This window comes from Notechis scutatus, chromosome 10 (assembly GCF_049901735.1).
Source record: "Notechis scutatus isolate UNSWTSFEM ecotype Mainland chromosome 10, rNotScu1.2, whole genome shotgun sequence".
NCBI classification, from domain to species: Eukaryota; Metazoa; Chordata; class Lepidosauria; order Squamata; family Elapidae; genus Notechis; species Notechis scutatus.
In genome coordinates, this window is record NC_142018.1 from 781350 (window position 1) to 794623 (window position 13274).

The 13274-nt window shown below is 41.1% G+C and overlaps 1 protein-coding gene across 4 annotated transcripts in view; it reads right to left on the reverse strand.

The window, feature by feature from the left end:
• Positions 1–10040: 10040 nt before the first annotated feature.
• Positions 10041–13274, reverse strand: part of DCX (doublecortin) — a 198742-nt gene continuing 195508 nt past the window's right edge. For 2 of the 4 annotated variants that reach the window (XM_087971941.1, XM_087971940.1), the window contains exon 7: positions 10041–11314. In XM_087971941.1, the coding sequence (XP_087828067.1) occupies positions 11258–11314 (57 nt within the window). In that variant the 3' untranslated portion in view covers positions 10041–11257. The remainder of the gene's footprint in view (positions 11315–13274) is intronic. The other 2 variants (XM_087971938.1, XM_087971939.1) reach the window with 2 other exon arrangements.

Sequence of the window (13274 nt, forward strand, 5' to 3'; positions counted from 1 at the left end):
ACTATATTCCATGTATATACCAATAACTGAAAAAACCCACAATAATGCAAAACACAGAAGGACAGAGAGAAGCCAAGAGCGGGCAAAAGAAATTATTTAAGGCATGAGATGTCAATACCATGCATTTACTCTCAAACTCTTCTTTGCTAGCAATCTAAAATGTCTAAAAACTACCACAACTATTTCTGTCAGCTAAGTAGCCTAATTCTACTTTTAGCCATGGAACTGAAGCTTTAAAAAAAATAATCCCCCCTCCCCCAAAGATCTCAATTAAAAATGCTTTCTGTACAAGTTGAATGGCTGAACAAATGGTGGACGGACTGCTAATTGACTTGCCACGAATTTAGAATGCAGAATGGGTTCAGAACATGCACCTCGAGAAAAGGGTGGGTTCATTGGTTTAAAGCTGCAATATTTTACAAGGCAATAACAGCTGAGAATAGTCTGGGATGGAAACTCTAATTATTGTTCATCATGTACAAAACGTCAACATCCCCAAGCAGGACATCATCAATAGAAGTGAAATTACCTGATTGACACCAAAGAGACTTTAAAAGACAGAGAGAACTCCCTTTTGCTTAGGTCTTCATCAGACTGGAGTCAGGTTGAGGACATACAGGAGTTCATGAAAAGCAATCTCATAGTCAAAGGAATGAAGAGGAAATAACACATAGTCAATGGCACCATGTAATTTCCCTGAGCCCAGCTAATTAAGAAAAAAAATCATATTGCTATGCTTGCTCAAAAAGTTTTTGGGAAGGTACTTCCTCCACATACCTAGAATTATGGAGCAGTGTTATGGATAGGAACAAGTTGGGACAGGAAGACCATTTGTAATCTGAATTGCACAGCAAATCATAGGGTCATCATAAGCCTTGTAAAAATGCTGTTCTGTCTCTTCTGTTACTGTTTGTACAGGTGGGCCAAAAGTTCAGATAGTGCTACAACCAGACAAACAGAGCCCCCATCTTGACTTTCTTTGAATTCCTGCTTCCTATGGACATCCCAATGATGGACATGACATGGAACAACACACCAAGAGCTCATGAATGTGAGCAGGAAGCATACAGAGCAAGCTGGCTCAGCAGGTTGAGGGCTGTGGGCTGTAGCAACTATCTGAAGCATTGGCCATGATCAACTTCCTGGCCCTTCCATTTTGTAGTTCGATTGCCACATGGCTAATCCATGTTAATATCATTAACCTCAAGTTTTCCAGGGCATCAAAAATGCTTCTGCCTATTTTACAATCATTTGTCTCTCTATAGCAATACTATAATGAGCTATTTTGGTTGAAGAGGGGTTGTTGGAAGCTTGGGGAACTTCTCAAAAGGGGCATCTGCCACGGGGATGGGGTGGGGACTAGGTTTCAAAAAAGTAAAGATGGCTCTTACAACTATGTGATGGTAACTACAAAGGCCCAGGATTTCGGTCATATGGTTGAGACTGCCATCTTGTCAGCCTTGTGTCATGATACAGCTTCACTTCAATTTCTCCCAGTGCTGATCGCTAGAAGGGGGAATTGTTGCAAAGAGATAAAACATTTTGAAATTTACTGAAAAAGAGATTATTTCTGTTGGATGTGAGTGAAAAAAAAGTTTTCAGCTTTTTATAAAATCCTTCCTCAACTGTACTGATAGAGGGTTATGAAAATATTAGATGGATCTGTTAGAGAAAGATTAAAAAACCCTTAATTTAATTAATTCATCCTCTTTACAATGACTCATTCTTAAAATATGTCATCAAAACAAAACTAAAACTAAAGTATCAACCCTGTAAAATTCAACAGTTCATACGAAGGACCTGTTTTTAAAGATTCTGTACAGAAAGTTTAAAGTATGCCAGCTAAACTTTAAACCTTACCTTGCTTCTTCTTTTACTTTTTAAAATTCTTGTTTTTTCCCCACTTCATTCCCACTCAACACAGAAAAAGTATAGAAGAAAATACATTATGACATCCTGGTTATATTATATTGCAGCTTTCTTTCACAAATGAAGCAAATCATACATTATCAGCTCAAAAAACTCAAGGTATTAAATTACTAACTGGTTTTAGTTCCCGACAGTCTTCAGGCCACAGTTTATTTTGCAAAAGAGCAGTAAAGGAAGAGATGCATCTCCAAAAAAGTAATGAATGTTTATGTAGATGCCATTCAGAGAGTTTTATAATTCAGTGTGTTTTTGTTTTGTCACTTGCTAAGGATTAAGAAAATTGGCTGGTGGCATTCACAAGTCTCTACACAATTCTACTTTTTATAAGATAATAGGTTATGGAGAAAGAGAAGGGTTCAGAGTTCAGACCTGGGTTTAGGACAGAGATGGCATTGGTCAGGATCTGGATGAAGGTAATGCACTTTTCAATGGTCGTCAATAGCATTGACCATGGCATCCTTCTGGACAGGCTGTAGAGACTGGAGGCTGAAGACTGTTTCATATTGATTCCAGTCTTTCCTCAACAGCCAGTTCCAGAAGGAAGACATCAGTTTAGTGGCTCCTCCCCTGTAGGGATATATAAGGTTGAGTTATCTCTTCCCACTATTAACACGTATAGAAGCTGTTAAGGAGGTCATGGAAGTTTGAAGTCTGGAATCATCAAGAGGCTGATGATACTCAACGGTACATCATGACCGTGGACTGTATTGAAAATGCTGTTGAAGTGTTGTCTGGATGTCTCGGGATTATGAAGATATGGATATAAAAGATCAGCCTTAATTTGAACTCTAGCAAGACAGACAATGTTGCTTGAACACTGAAGTTCCTCTATGACCTCTTGTCTTAACTCTGGGAAAGTTGCATAGCTCCTGAGGGACCAGATCCACAACTTGAGGATATTTAGATTTCTCTTTCTGGATTAGCAAATGAAGGTCCTGGCCAAGGAGGACTTTGCTCAGTTTCAGCTGGTGCACCAATTGCAGCCTCACTTCACATAGAAGGAACTCATCATGTGTCCTCATCAGTATCCATAGCACTAGACTACTGCAATAGATTCTACATGGGGCTGCCTGGAAGGACTATCTAGAAACTTCCATTGGGGCATACAGGGGCTACATCTGCTTTTCAAGCGTTCACTGCCTTCCTACCAATTTCTGGGTCCTATTTAAATGCTGGTATTCACCTATAAAAGCCCTTTATAGGTTGGCACATTGATGATGCTGGAAGAAATTCTCTAGCACAAAGAAATGTGGAAGCTTTGTTTTTTTCATTAGAAATTTGTTTGTCTCCAACATTATCTGCCTTCTGGGAAAAAAAGTAAAGAAGAATTTTTCCAGTGGCCTCTTGGGATCTGACACTTTATATGATTTTATGGTATTTATAAGACATGTTTGCTTGGTGTTACTGTGTTGTTTATTGTTATGAAGTTGCATTACGGAGGGATAGAAAACTGATCAATTGATAAATAAATGACAGATTTGAAAGAGAGGAGGAGGAGTCTCTTTTGCTACGGAAGATAAAATTCAATAAGAATCTCAACTGGACAGATTTTTAAGGTAATAGTGAGAAATAAAGTTGTAATCATTTAATGGGAAACATGGTTTAGAAGTTTGACAGTTTAAATATGGAACAAGGGTGAATATGCATAGATGTTATTCCTTCAGAATAAGTAATCTTACCGAACGAAAGACACACTCTCCAATCCATTCTTCTGTCATTTTTCCTTAATAATCAGTTAATTTCCATGAGTCTTTTAAGGACAATTTTAGGCAATCACAGTTTCCATGAATTCCTTTTAAAAATGTGTTTCAGGAAAGCATTAATACCTTCTTAATTTATTGGATTATCTGGCGGAAACCAAGCTACAGATACCAAGACAGAAAAAGCTAACAGTTGTGAAAATGACCAGGAGTCTATGAAATTGAACATATTGGATTCTTGATTACAATCACCTTGTGACATGGCCTAGAGAGCTGTTATGTCAACTTTGGCAACTTTAAGATTTGTGGATTTCAACTTTCAGAATTCCCAGGCTGCAAGCCACAGTGAGCACATCAAGGCCGGATAAGAAGCATGGTAGTGCCAAAGGTGCTTTTTTTTCAAAAGGCAACTGGACTTCCTTTGCCTTTCCTTGAAGACATTTCATTCTCATCCAAGAAGCTGCTTCAGTTCTGACTGAACGGTGGAGAATGGAAGGATTTCTATTCCTTGCAGTCATCTTTGGAATCCTTCCACTCCTCACTGTTCAGATGGAACTGAAGCAGCTTCTTGGATGAGAAGCTAAATGTCTTCAAGGAAAAAACTAAGAAAATCCAGTTGCCTTTTGAAAAAAGTACCTTTGGGACAACCATGACCTGGATGACCAGGAATCTCCATAGATGAGAAGCATGGCATTTGTGTTCCCTCTAAGGCAGGGGTGTCAAGCTCAAGGCCTGCAAGCTGAATCAGGTCCACGATGAGGTCAGATCTGGCCCACGCGGCCATCCTGGAAATTGTAAGGGGCCAGCCTGCATTGCTTCAGCCTGGCCCACACCATCCCAGGGTGCTTCTCACTTGGACGCTTTCTCTCTTTCTTCCTCCTGCTCCTCCTTCTCCTTCAGACAAAAGCTATGTTTTTCATCTGTCCATTGCAACGCAGCGCCCGGGATTTACTTTAACAGTGGCAGGGCTTGGGGGATGGTCAATCCCCATTCATGGCACAGCAGAGAAGGTGAACGACAATCCCCACCACCAGACCAGGCCCAGAGGTGGTATTCAGCAGGTTCTGACCAGTTCTGGAGAACCGGTAGCAGAAATTTTGAGCAGTTCGGAGAACCGGCAAATCCCACCTCTGACTGGAGATTTTACAGTATTCTTCCCCTGCCACACCCACCAAGCCATGCCCACAAAACCGGTAGTAAAATTTTTTGAATCCCACCACAGCAGACCTCCCTGGCAGGTGTGGGTTAGGAAGCAGCTGAAAACACATTGGCTGTAGCTGCCACACACCCTGCTTCGCCTCACCTCAGCTCATCCCATGGGATGAGCCTCCCACCCCTGTCCCACCCACCGGAGACCCCTGGATTCCTGCCCCAACCCTGCCTGGCCACCACAGGTACCACTCATGTGAGCTATGTCAAGATGGCCATGCCCCCAGGCCATGCCCAGTTGGTAGTGACCACCCCAGCCATGCCCCTTCTTTCCACACCCCACACCCGCCCCAGAGGACAACCACAATGAAAGGCCCTTAATGAAAGCGAGTTTGACACCCCTGCTGTAAGGGACTCAAGATCAAAGGTGACGCTGATTAAAAATATATTACAAAGCCAAGAAAGAACACTGCCGCAATGTGTGTGCAAAGACAAAATTAGACCTAAAACCTCTGAACACCAGTGAGAACACCTATATAATTTGCAACCAAAACTTTTCTAGATTCTTCTACAGTAAATACATGCAACTGAGGGTTCTGTATTCATGTTACAAACCCAGCAGACATTTCATTGTACTATTGATCATACACCTACTGTAAGTTATATTTTGGGATGCTAACCCTACTGTTGTGCTACAAGAGCTACAGTTTATGTGCCTAGTGAATTTCCATTTTAATGTATTATGAATATGAAGCTTTTAGCTCTTATAATTTGCATCATGGATTTATAATTGATGACGGGTGAATAAGAATTCTTACTTCTGACAAAATCTGTTTCAGGAAGAAATAGGTGATATTAAAGATGGGATGCCACATACAGGAAGGGAATGATGGGAGCAGAAATTACACTGGCATTCTAAATTTCCTGGGTTTGTCCTGTGAGGTGTGATTATGTATCTTTGTATTCTCCTTGTTAGCTGTAAGCTTGACAAGAGCAGTGATGCCAAATATTTCTAGTAAATGTTTGATCCCAGAGCTTTCATTTCTGAACAATACGGAAGCCTGGATGTTTGGAAAGGAAATTAAGTAACTTTGATCAAAAGGGCAATTTGCTAGATGTTATTAGCTTCTATGACTTATTATATAGAACAATCTTTTTCTATTGGAAAATATTCAAGTTAGTAGCCAAAGGGAAAAAATGGAACTCTTGTGGACTATGCTTCTATCCAAGTTGTAATATACCCAAAGAAACTTGTTGTTTTTTTTCCTAGAGGCAAACAGATTTGATTCTTTTTAGCATACCTTAAGGGCCCACATGAACTGAAGCTTTTTTCAATCCATCCAACTTTGGCAACTTTAAGATGTCTGAACTTCAAGTTGAAGTCCAAACATCTCCCAGCAACTTTTTTCAACATTTACTACAAGGCATCCATAATGTGTCCTCAAGACAGCTACCTCACCTTTGCTTCACAAAGTTAGGAGATCTTCACAATGGCCTCTACAGCATGTCCTTCATAATTCATGAGCTTCTAAGATTAGAAGGATGGATCTTCTTCATGATCGACAAAGATATTTTTACAAATATATTGATAATATACAGGCTGCCTGCGCAAAACAAAAAATATGGGACTGTAATTCAGGGCTCTCTCCCACCCCCCACCTCCAATGGCCCTCTGCAGTGTGAAGACTTACATTTCTGGGCTGGATGGCAATAGGGACCTTAAAGGCATTAACCGTGGTCATGGATGGTTAAATCAAGAGGGAATGGATAAGAGCAAAGTTCCAGGCACCTGTGAAGGGCTAAGGGACTATATGGGGTCCAGGTGTGCAATTTGGCTACTGCTGTCTTCTAAATCTTCCTTCTACATCCTGATCCTGCAGCTGCTCAAGTGCAAGAGTTTTTAGAAAAGAAACCAAACAGTTTCATAGAGCTAGAGCAGGGATGTATTGGAGACAGACTGTCCCAATCGGGAGGAGGGATCAAGCAGGGAATTAGTCTGGAATCATTACATAGACACAAGAGGGAAAGGTCCAACCCCATCCCACCCTTTGATTGCCTTTGAATCTTATCTAGATTTTCCAGGCGAAAGCTGCCAGTCTGGGAAGAGTCCTGTAGACTAGGCGCAGAACAATAAAGTAGCTAGTTTGAACTCTACTCATGTGGGTCTGGTTGATTGTGCCTGACAGGATGGGTTGGAGCCTCAAGGTTACAAGTTACTGCATCACCTTCCTGTAGTCCTTGAATTCCTTCGGTGAATACAGGAAGCTGCTATTTTGAAAGGGGAAGCAATAAACACTGTAGCGGCATATAAGAGCCAAACAAAAATTAAATCATTACCCTCTCTGTCTTTTCTCCCCTCAAACATCAGCCTTACTCACATGTGTGATACAATGGGCCATCTACTGTGTGGCCCTCAGCCCTTCCCTCCTTAAGTGCCACCCCTGGCCACTCAACTTTTCAGCTTGTGTATTGAACGCCGCTGTTATTGTCCTTCAGTGTTTCTGTCTGTCACAATACAATCCATTTATATAAAATAGGTGGCATCTGTTTCCCCCAATGAATGAGCTGTAAGAGAAAAGCACTGTAGCCTCTAGTGTTTTTTTTTTTTATGAGTTTGGAGCTGAATACACCTAGCATGGTACATATGGCTATTCGGCATGCATTTTAATTTATTTTTTACAAAGAATCATGCAACATCCACTACATAGGCAGTTTTACATCTGACATAGTCACTGATTTCTACCTACAGTTCAAGAACACTTACCTGAAAGATTCTTCTAAAACCTGGGAGTCTTGTTCTTTACCCTGTTTCACTTTTACAAGTTTTGAATGGCTCCCCCCGCCCTCCCCCATTCCTTTTCTAGAAAGAAGAACCTTCACTTTCCATTGACTAGGCCTCTGATTTTCTGAACATTGAAAAGGTGAATGCTTACAAAAGCTGAATCTCACCGTTTCTGGATTCAGAAGTAACACACAGCATGGCACAGCCCAGGCAACAACATTCCCGTTAGATCAGTCTTTCAGACATGCCATTATTAAGTGCAATAAAAATGAAGGCCCAAATCTGCATTTTTGCAAAAACGTTCAGCGGGGAAGCTACAGCATGTAAACCAGGATCAAGAATCACTACTGGAATCACTACTACTATCCAGGTTCCAGCTGTCAAAATGTCCAGGTTGTAAGCCTAAAGGAACTTCAATTCTCTTTGGGATTCCAAAGAATTGGAAGTCTGAAGTAAATCAGCTGGGGAAAACGGATCTAGTTTATCATTCTGTCTATGAGCTTCTCAAGGGCTTACAAGTTGAAGATAAATATGGTGGCTTCTCCCTTAATATATGTTCCCAGCATTTTATACAAAGGACAATATTACTTCAGAGTTTCCATTGGCAGATAGAAACAGTCTTTGTCCTCTCTGTGCAATCAAGAAAGAGAAAGGTTAACATTCAAAAGACTCTACAGTACTACTACCAAGGATAGGCTTAATGCTAGGGCCCTGCCCAAGAACAACAATCAAATAGATCAAGCATCTATAGATGTATTTTGCATGGGTATGCGTTTGTGTATGTGTATAAGAGAGAGAAAGAGGGAGGGAGAGGGTCTGTTCTCCATGGCTCAGTTTTGATGGAGATAATTGCTTGTTGTCTATTAAACCAGGAAAGATTGGGTTGAAGGCATCAAGATTTTTAGACTCTTGACTAAAAAGGCAGTGCTGTCGTGAAGCATCATCACCTTTAGCAGAAAAGGATCGCTCAGTTCCAGTTTCCAGAAATATAGCTCCTCTGACCACACCCGACTGGCAAAGTAAGAACAGCCCTTCAGGTGGGAGAGAAGAGAGAGCAGAAGATCAAAACGAGAGCAAAGTGAATGTGTGGCAAACAAAGTGTATCTCCAAGTTGACAAGTGTTCCTGCAAGCAATTCACAATGGAGGTCACCTTTGTAACCATGGTTCAGAATCTCAGGAGGGACAAAGTCACCATTGCCAGATCTGGGAGGGAGAGATCAGTTCCTGTTTCTGGTGTTGACAACAGTCAAAGCTCACAGTGTGTGCATTGATTAGTTGTGGTGGTCAGGGCTGTCTGTAGAAAGAAGATCTTTCAGGCTACCCAGGAAACCTTCCCTGGACTCAATAAATCCTGCCCCTTCCAAAGCTATAAGTACTTGCCCACCAAATATGTCTTTTACGACATTAACAAAATGACTCACCTGCCAACCCAACCACCCTTCCCGTGAGGTAGAGAAGTATTCCTGTCCCTATTTTGACAGATAAGGTAAATTGAGGCACCAAGAAATTAAGAGACCTGCTCCAATTTATACACTAGATCTGCTAGGGGGTCAAACACACCATAGGAAATTCTCCTGTAGATCTTTTTCTGTGCTTTGTCCTCAAAGTCAGCTTTCCCCATGGCGATCTGACTGTGATCCTACAAGGAAAATGGTTCTCCTGAACCAGTGTTTAGTGGATGCATCAGACCAAACAACAACATTGGGGAACAGGGAATTCTAGACACTGCTTTGGCTAGCAATGGGTTCAGTCTTACTTGTCTTTGTGGTGCAGGATTGCAGATCAGACCACTCCACATCTGACACCTTCTCTGCAACGATAACATCCTAACACTCAGCTCACTCAAAACTTGCTAATGGTGCAATGATCTTAACCAGTGGGTTAAGAGAAAGTCATTTTAAGAAATGGGAAAAGTTTTTCCCCCCCTATAGGTGAGCAAAGAAGTGAGCTAAGTAGCCATGTTAAAATGAGCCTGTTCAGCTCATTCCATGCCAGTGGCCCAAAGCAGCTTTTCCAATCGAAATGAAAGAACGAACTCTTATCATACACATTCTAAATTCAAAAAGGGGTTGCCACCCCAAAAAAGCAGAGGAAAGATCTGAGAATATTTTAAAAAATCAAAGCACTTATTTTGATGAATCAGGAACAAGGCGGCACACACTATCCAGCACTGATAAAAAGGCATAGGGAAAATGGTCAGCCCTGTATCAAACATTGCATTTACAATTACAAAAAAGGGAAACGCTGGCTTATGCTTTGCATTCTGTTCTAATGGGTTGTTTTCATAGAAAAGAGGACTCAAAAGTAGTCTCTTGGCCATAATTGGGATTCTTGAACATGCCGAACATGGCAAGGTAAATCCAGCCTGTTGCACAGGGCAGTGGGGTGGGGCTGGTGGCCTTCAATTGAAACCCAACCTGTTTTGAGGTGCCTTGTGCCTGCAACACACATAAGGGGCAAGTCAGAGCTCCAATGATGTGGGGAGAGCAGACATCTTGACTTTTTTTATTCTTCCGGAGGCCCCTGATGTTACAAACCCTTTCAAAATGCTCACTGAGTGGTAACAACCCACCTCCCCAATGCACCCAGATGTTTTTTTTCCTATTTCAGATGCCAAATTTGGCTGCAACTTCTAAAATGTTTCACTGCGCAGAACATTTTCTATACCTTTGTTTTTGTTTTTTTAAGCAAAATCAAGTCACCAGTTCTCACATTAAAAAAAGAAAGAAAGAAGCTTGAAGAATTGCTTCTCTACAATGTAGCTAAAGTCATTTTTTCACTATAAAATTGTACTGATTTCATATTAACAACAGTAATTGCAGTAGTTGTAGGAACAGAGAAGTATTAGAAACCTGAAAACAAAACCTGTGTTTTCAGTGTTGGCTGTTTGAAAGGCATTGAGAATCTTTCAGAGATCAAGAGATACCACACAGTACTTCCAGTAACTTCATACCAACCAAATCTTTTTTTAAACTGCCACATCTTTCAAAATCCACTGTAGTGAAAAGATCCTTACTTGCCTTAAAGGTCCTGCAGCAAAACTACCATAAATAGCTTTTTGCTCATTTATTTTTGGGGCATGCTGTGATATATTGACCTGATTACCATCATGGATTTAGCCCTTGGTGGCTGTGAGTATAAATCAAGGACAGTTAATAGGAAAGTATTAAATTTAACACAATAGGATTGAGGGAACAAAGCTACTTTGGTAAAGTTGCTGGTAATTATGAATGTCTGAAAAACTTCCTGGTGGGAAAAGTTGAAGTTTAGAGGCAGTGTTGCCACATCTGCTGATGAAATCTTTTGACATGGAATATTTTGAAAAGATTTATCATTTTTTCCTACACAGCCAGTCCTGGTGTCATTGTACCCTGTACAAACAGAGAATAGAAAATCGTAAGATCATTATGTTCTGGTTCTAAAACCCACCAGGAAGAACCGTTTTAATTTAGATGGTGAAGTTCTGAAAATGGTTGGTATCCCTTTACCTCTGATCCATTGCTTGTGTTGGTTTTGTAACACAGAGGAGAACTCATAAGAGGAAAACAAGAAAGCAAAGCAAAGAAAGCATAACCATAAGTTTTGTGTCCTTGGACTGATTGCAAGCACCAGTGACCTCTCTGCTCCGTTGGGCAGAAGTACTGCTCTGCGTTTAAAACAGAGCGTGTACTACGGAGAAGGGGAACTGGGTTTCCTTTACATGGAGTCTCCAAGAGAATCAGAGTCATCCAAGGATAGAGGCAGGTACAGGTCCTGTAAGAAGAAAGGGACAAGCATTAAATCCCACAATTAGCCTGGATGGCATCAAGAGCAAGGAAACAGCAGCAGTCAAAAACTTCTGTTGTATGGATGAAAAGCTGGCATGGGACAGAATAACAGAGTTGGAAGGGACCTTGGGGGTCTTCAATTCCCTGCTCAAGCAGGAGACCTATACAGTTTCAGACAAATGGTTGTCCAATTTCTAGTTAAAAACTCCAGTCATGGAGCATCCACAACTTCTGAAGGCAAGTTCCAAATGTGGTTTTTCAAAAGACAACTGGACTTTCTTGGTTTTTCCCCTTGAAAAAAACTTCTAAAAAAACTTTTGCTTCTCATCCAATAAATTTATTCAGTTCTGATGAGTTCTTGGATGAGAACCGAAACATTTTCAAGGAAAAAATACAACAAAGTCCCGTTGCCTTTTGAAAAGCACCCTTGGCACATCCATGACCTGGATGATTGACAGTCTCCAAAGTCATTCTGAAAGCAAGCCAGTACCACTGATTAATTGTTCTGACTGTCAGAGTGTGCCCACATGTGTGCTTGGGTGCGTGAGGAGAGAGAGGGCATGGAAATTTAAAGGATGTTAACAGTAAAGCCAAAGCAACTGTTACTAGTAGTCCTGACTAAGAAAACTATCGCAGCACCAACAAAACGTAATTTTAGAATACAGATAGTTCTTGACTTACAACAGTTCATTTAGTGACTGTTCAAAGTTACAATGGCAGTCAAGAAAGTGACTTATGACCATTTTTCACCCTTACAACTATTGCAGCATCCCCATGGTCACGTGATCAAAATTCAGACGCTTGGCAATTGGCTTGTATTTATGACGGTTGCAGTATCCTGGAATCACGTGATCCCCTTTTGCAACCTTCTGACAAGCAAAGTCAATAGGGAAGCCAAATTCTCTTAACAGCTGTGCTACTAATTTAACAACTGCAGTGATTCACTTCATACTTGTGGCAAGAAAGATCGTAAAAAACTTACTTAACAATTGTCTCACTTAGTAACAGAAATTTGGGGTTCAATTGTGATTGTAAGTTGAGGACTACCTGTACTTTACAGCTTGCAGAATCAACATTAGATTCAGTTCTATTTTAAAAGCACAACTAGCCTCTGGCTTAGGGCTTTTTCCTACAGTATCTCCCATTCTTTGAGATCTTGCCAAGGGCAAACTCCTGATAGTTAAGATTTCTGACAGTTCTAAACTGTGCAAACTCATTTGAGTGACCTTCAGCCAGACTCTCTCTCTCAACCCACCCCACCCCTATATTTGTTGTTGGGTGTGTGTGAAAAATAGGAAGAAGGAATGCAATGCTCCCCATTTTGAATTCCTGGAAAAAAAGTGGGGACAATAATGTTAACAAATAAATAAGCAAAGAACTGGCACAGTTGGGAAAGGCAAGATGGCTCCCGAGTTGCTAAATGATCCAGAGCCCTGCTTGAGGTAGAAGAGTTCTAGCCTCACAGAGATAATCTCAATGCAGCTTCATAGAACATAGAATAAAAGGGTAGGAGGGGACATTGGAGGTCTTCTAGTCCAACCCGCTCCACAAGCAGGAGATCTTATATCAGCAGCCCCCAACCTTTTGGGCACCAGGGACTGGTTCCCTGGAGAAAGTTTTTTCCATGGACTGGAGGGGCATGTTTTTGCATGCTGCCTGCATCCCATGGATGGCGCTTTACTTGTTTGCGTGGACTGGTTGCTGGCATGCCACACTTGTCCGGAATGATATAGAACCCCATCCTACATCATTCTGGACAAATGTTTGTTCAATCTCTTCTTCAAAATCTCTAGTGATAGAGCACCATCAAGTTTTGGGGGCAAGTCATTCCATTGGTTAATTGCTCTCACTGTCAGAAAATTTCTCCTTAGTTTCAGGTTGGATCTCCCTCTTATAAGCTTCTATCCATTGCTTCTTGTTCTGCCTTGGAGATGCTTTGGAGAATA